Source organism: Pteronotus mesoamericanus, unplaced genomic scaffold, assembly GCF_021234165.1.
Source record: "Pteronotus mesoamericanus isolate MK-2021 breed Mesoamerican mustached bat unplaced genomic scaffold, CSHL_Meso_final contig_41, whole genome shotgun sequence".
NCBI classification, from domain to species: Eukaryota; Metazoa; Chordata; class Mammalia; order Chiroptera; family Mormoopidae; genus Pteronotus; species Pteronotus mesoamericanus.
In genome coordinates this window covers 6,472,958-6,478,957 of record NW_026555152.1, presented here as the reverse complement: position 1 = coordinate 6,478,957, position 6,000 = coordinate 6,472,958, and the positions used below count along the sequence as shown (strand labels likewise).

Below are 6,000 nucleotides of genomic sequence, written 5' to 3'. Positions count from 1 at the left end.
GAGCGCCGCAGAGCGGGGAGACTTCCGGTCCGGGTGGGAATGCCGCACTCGGCTCCAGGTTCCGTACTCTTTTCAAGCAGAAAATGCTGGCACTATTTATAAACTTGGCTACATCCTTTGATGTACATCCAGGGGTCTTGTCCAATTCTGTTTGCTCAGAACCACGAATAGGGCCTGCCCCCACACCCACGAAAGGACCCTCTTCTAAATTTTCTCGGTGGCCACAGCGTTGGGGTCCGCTTGCCTCGGAGCACGGAGGTGGTGCTCACGTCGCTGAACGGATGAGTGATTATCGACTGACTTCCGAACTGTCAGGAAGTAGACACACTCCTAGTTCTTTAACTAGTGGCAGCCAACGAAAGACTAAAATCCCCTCCTACACTATAAGAGGGGTTTGAAATTATCAATAAGTCCCTCCTAACTCTGGTATTCTGCGCATCTAGCCAGGGAGTAGAGATTACGTCATCGTAGTTGCCGGTATAGAGCTAAAACAGACCCATACTTCGGCTTTGTTTGAACTGCTTGAGGCTACGCCTAGAGAGTAGGTGTGGCTCCAACATCATCTAGTCCCAGGGAGCTTTGCGTGACACGCCGATCCCACCCCCATCCCAGGGTCCTCTGCGCGGCGAGCTCGCTCCCGGTGGGCTACGTGCGCGCGACGAGCTCTGGAACGTGCTCCTGCGTGGTCCGCCTATTTCGGCCTTCTTTTCGCGGCCGCCGGTGTTTGAGGTTCCCGCCAGGTCCGGGTTGGGCGGGAGTGATGTTTCCCGGCCCACCTCGGCTTTGAGGCGAGGGGAGCGTCCCAGATCCCTTTCCGCTTGCTGACGGCTCTGACCCGGGGCAGCCATGTCTACCGGGTTCTCCTTCGGGACCGGAACGCTGGGCTCCACCACCGTGGCCGCTGGCGGGACCGGCACAGGCGGCGGTTTCTCTTTTGGGACAGGGGCGTCTAGGTAACCGCACTTTCTTGCCTTCCCGACCCAGGTCCTCCCCGCGAGGCTCCCGTCTTTATTCCAACTGGCTTCTTTCCCGGTCGGCTTGGAGAAAAATAATTGTCCCCCGCCATCTTCTTAGGCTTCCAGCTCAACTCCCTGTCCGGGCCCCGCAGGCGGCCTATTTGAGAAGGGAGTGGATGTGAGGGCCCCAGAATCCCGATGGTTGGGACATTGTTCCTACTGATTGAGGTCTGGCTTAGTGAAAGGGCCTGGGATTTCACACCCGAGCCCTAGCAATTTGTCAGTCTTAGGCACGGAATGAATTTTGAACTAGTGAATGAAATAGAGCTTGTGGGGTCCTGGAAAAAGACAATAGAAAAATTTAAGGACAAAAAAATTTCTCCCTGATAATGCATATTTCGTTACAGATATGCGAGTTTAGACATTACAGAGCTTTAGTGAGTCGTGGTTAACCTGCTTTCAAGCCTGTGCCTCAAACTGTCCTTTTTTTCTTTTACAGCATTTATTGCTAATTTTGAACAGTATGCAAATGAGTATATCATAAATGAGAATGTTATGTTTTAATGACTCACGTTGTCTTTTAATTGAGTCATTTCTGTGCAGCCTGCTACACCGGTGACAGAAATTTAGCTAGCACAAGTTGAGAAAGAGGCAATTAAAATAGTTAAAGATCATTTTATTGGTGACAGATTTAACCTTTATAACTCAGCCTTCTGGAGACAAAGGTGGAGTTCATTAAATCAAGACGTGTGCAAATAAGGAGTTAGAAGAAGCTTAAAGAATATAGTTGTAGATTAAAGAGGCAAAAATATCTAAAGCATTGTATTCAAAAGGAGGAGGACCACAGGCTACACAGTCAAGTCAGAAATCTGGGAGTTTTCCTTAATATCGCTTTCTCACTGTACACACTTAATTAGCAAGACTGATAATTTTAATTATTTTCCATTTGCCTCATTTTCAGTGCTACCGTCCAGTTGCAAGTTCTTACCATTTGTGGAACAAATATTTATTGGACATACTCCTATGTAGTAGGCTCTGTTTTAGGTGGTAAAATATATAAGTCTCGCTCTCCTAAAGACATTTCTTATGAAAATACTTGATATTCCTGCCAGGTTTTCAACCAGTGACCTTTATCCTGTTAAGTGAGAACTGCTCCCATCATTTACTTATTAGTTCGATGAAATCCCAAATGCTGTCTTGAAAATCTACTTCTGTGTCAATCTTTTTTACTACCCTGTAGCCCTTCAATGATTTTTCCACAATCACTGGAATGAAGTAAAAATAAAACTTGCTGTGGTCCACAAGATGCATATTATCAGGAACCTCTTCAACAGGTCATCCTGAACCCATCTTCTCATTTCAGTTTGCTCCAATTCAGTGATCCAGAACAGCTAAAAAAATTTTTTTTGTTGTTCAGGAAACACAAGTAACTGAAAGTTTCCAAGAAAAATACCCTTATCTGATGCACTTTGATATTTTCTCTGCTGTTGGATTTCATTTTTAAAAAAATGCTTGTTGTGATTTACTAAATTGATTTTGTACCTTTGAATGGGTCCTGATCTTAGTTTGAAAAACACATCTCTAGTAACTTGAGCCTTTTCTCAGTTCCTCAGGTGGGCTTGGCCAAACCTCTTCTCACTGTAGGGTAGTTCTCTCTGCTTGGAATTCCCCTACCTCCTACTGTATCTGCCAAGTTAATGCCTGCTTTGGGGACTCAAAAGGTTACTTCCCCAGAGAAGTGTATCCTGACCTATTAAGTTAGAAGAGGTATATGTCCTCAGAATACCCAGTACCACATAGCCTGTATTAGAGTTGTAACAGTTCATTATATACTTTTGTTGACATGTTTATTGTCTGTTCAAAGCAATAGAATGTATGTTCCAGGAGGGTGGAGGCCTTTTTATACTGGTTTTCCAGTAGACACAGTAGAGCTCAATATATATTTGTTGAATGAATGAATGATTAATCTCTTTGACTGACCGAAAGGCTTGGATAAATTAACAAAAGGAGAGACAGTTTAACATCTCTCTGTTGGAATACTGATTTAGAGTCCTGGCTGCCCCCACTGCCATTTGGCGATTTGGCTCTCCAAGCCTCAATTCCCACATTTGGAAAAGGGTCATAGTATCTTTGCCTCAGAGAGTAGTTGAATGAGATGAAACATGTAGAGAATTTAGCGTCATATCTGGCACTTGCTAATTGCTCTGTAAGTGTTAGCTATTACATTATTAAGTCCGCATTGAGGCAAGCTGGGAAAGTTAAAATAACATTCCTGATCTGCTGGAGTCAACTTTGCTTTTCTACCACACATCCTGTTGAGTCAGTGGCAGAAAATACTAGGTTGAGGTCAGGTCTTGGGTAGCTTTTTGTTTTAAAGTAAGTAAGTTTCTCTGCCTCAGACATTTCTCTTTTGCTCCTCTGATAGAGTAAGACGACCTCACTTTGATGTGTTTCTTTGGTAATGTTGTCAACTTTAGTTATGAAGCACTTCACTGTGTCTTCAGTCAAATTTTAAATGTTTTACTGGTGTAAAATTACATACTTGTATTGTACATCTTTTGCATATTTATGAGATAGCAGTAAAAAATGGGATCACCAGCTCTGGCTCCTGTGGCTTAGTGGACTGAGTGCTGGCCTGCTAACCGAAAGGTCACTAGTTCAATTCCCAGTCAAGGCACATGCGTGGGTTGCAGGCTGGGTCCCCAGTTCAGGGTGTGCGAGAGGCAACCAACTGGTGTAGCTCTCATACATCTGTGTTTCTCTTCCTCTTTCTGCCTCCCCATCTCTAAAAATAAGTAAATAAAATCTTTTTTTAAAAAATTGGATCACTAATTTTGGAGGAAGGGGAGAATAACAATCATTTTCTTAATTTGATATCAAAATATGCCAGTAATGGTTCTTTTAAACTCAGCTTATTAAGTGTTTAAAGATCGGTGCTTTGTCAATGAGGCCTTACAACCCTCCCCTGACAACCCCTGGTACTTCATACATCCAGGGCACACACTTGTGCTCCTAAGTATCATTTTCAAAATCAGTGGTAAACTAAGACACAATTAGTGTATGCCCTCTCCTTTTTCCCACCCAGTGTTAATGATTGATTTCAAGTTTTACCTCTTTAATTAAGCTCCTCCCTCTCCATTGCCCCCGCAGTGATTTGCTGGCGTAATACCATGTATATAATGTGTTCAGTAGAATTTATACATGTTCCTAATGATAAAGTAGTAACAACATATATTGAATGAAGTTAATTCATCCTGTGTGCCCTCTTAATCTTTACAAAAAAAATCCTGTTGAGTACTGTTAATTCCATTTTGTAGATGAGGCAGTCGAGACTCAAAAAGGTTAAGTAATGTCACATCTGTATCAGCACAATGGGGAGCTGGTACTGGAACCCAGCCACAGCACTACTGCCTTCCCCTTAAATTGAAACTTCCCGGGGTTTTAAGCATTTTAGAACTGACATTGAGTTATGGGGATTATGTCTGTCTGGAAGGGCAGGGAGAGAAATAATAAAGATACTTATATAGGATGGATGGGATATCCTGTTACATTACACATGTTGATAAAATCTCTGTTAACTCCCCTGGGTAATTTTTGAAGTATCAAGTGGCCAAGGTTTTTTTTTCCCCCCGCCTATTTTCATAATTTGTTCTACCTGTAGATAGCAAATTGGAGCCTCAGAGACTTAAGAATAGTTGAAAAATTGTAAACTTTGTTCACATCACTAGTTATTAGCTTCTCTTCCAAAATGAAGAGGATTTCTGCTGGTGCATATAATCTTGATAGGGGGTAATTTTGCTTTGCATTTTACTCTTGCCAGGATATGCTCCTTATCTGTCACCCTACTCTTCCCACCCCAAATTCTTACTGCTTTTTTCATGGCAAAATACCTCCCTCCAACTCCCCTCACGTGAATATAGTAATGTAGCAGTAGAGAGGTGGTGAAGACAACTTAGAATATCTCTTCCATTTTTGAGTATGTCATACTTTTCTTTATACTAGTAGTTGGGGAAGAACAAATGAATTTAGCAATGTGAACTGTACATGAGTAATTCAAAAGGAAAATGACCCACTTTCAAACATTTCCTTATGGCCATTATAAAATGCTTGCTTTCAAACAAAAACTGGTGATAGCAGAATGTGTGTGGTCCTGTTTGTGATTATTTGGGATCGGAAGTCTTAATTGCTGTAGATTATGCTTACTTGAAGGTTGGTATTGTTTTAAAGACTAATTTTATGTGTGGATTTATTTTTAAAGATAACAAAAATATTTAAACTTTGTTCAAATTATTAGTTCCTTTTGTATGCTATGGAGATGAGTTAGGTATGTTAAATGAAAGAAAAAAATTAACCTTGAAAAGTTAATTTTCATTTTTCTTAAGTAAATATTGGCTCTAGTAGACTTCATTTCGTGTTTTTTATAAACAAGCAACCCTTCTGTGGGCCTCAATTTTGGAACTCTTGGAAGCACCGTGACTCCAGCAACTACATCTGCTCCTTCAGGTGGTTTTGGAACAGGGCTTTTTGGATCTAAACCTGCCACTGGCTTCACTCTAGGAGGAACAAGTACAGGTAAGAAGGTTTGTCACATTTTCAGGGAGTAGGTTGGGGGTTTTATCCTTTTTCAGGTTCTGTACTGTATCTCCTCCCTTTATAAGTATTGTCATTGGTGGTGGTCTTAAAAAATGGTAAAAATACTGAGATGAAAATAAATATGTGACAGGCTCAGTCATTAGCTATCATTTACTTTAGCATAAGGAAGGAACACACACACATTTAAAGAATTAAAGAAATTGTATCTCTAAATTTTTACAATAGGTTATATAATGCGCTGTTTTACTTTACTGAAGATAATGTTAAGCCATGTTTACCAATTTGGACATTAATTAAATTAGCATATGTGGGATAGTCAGCATCCTATTTTGCTATAACAGTATAATTTACATTCTTAAGAGATGTTTTACGTTGTATTAAGACAGTTTCACTGGGAAAAGGGCAAGCATGTAAAGTATTCCGGTGTACATTTTAGTAATAAAAAGTGGGT

General features: G+C 41.1%; 1 protein-coding gene across 3 annotated transcripts in view; it reads left to right on the top strand.

Moving 5' to 3' along the window:
• The first annotated feature begins 633 nt into the window (after nucleotides 1–633).
• NUP58 (nucleoporin 58) overlaps nucleotides 634–6,000 on the top strand; it is a 56,519-nt gene continuing 51,152 nt past the window's right edge. For all 3 annotated transcript variants that reach the window (XM_054577155.1, XM_054577154.1, XM_054577156.1), the window contains exons 1-2: nucleotides 634–953; nucleotides 5,386–5,528. In XM_054577155.1, the coding sequence (XP_054433130.1) occupies nucleotides 847–953; nucleotides 5,386–5,528 (250 nt within the window). In that variant the 5' untranslated portion in view covers nucleotides 634–846. The remainder of the gene's footprint in view (nucleotides 954–5,385; nucleotides 5,529–6,000) is intronic.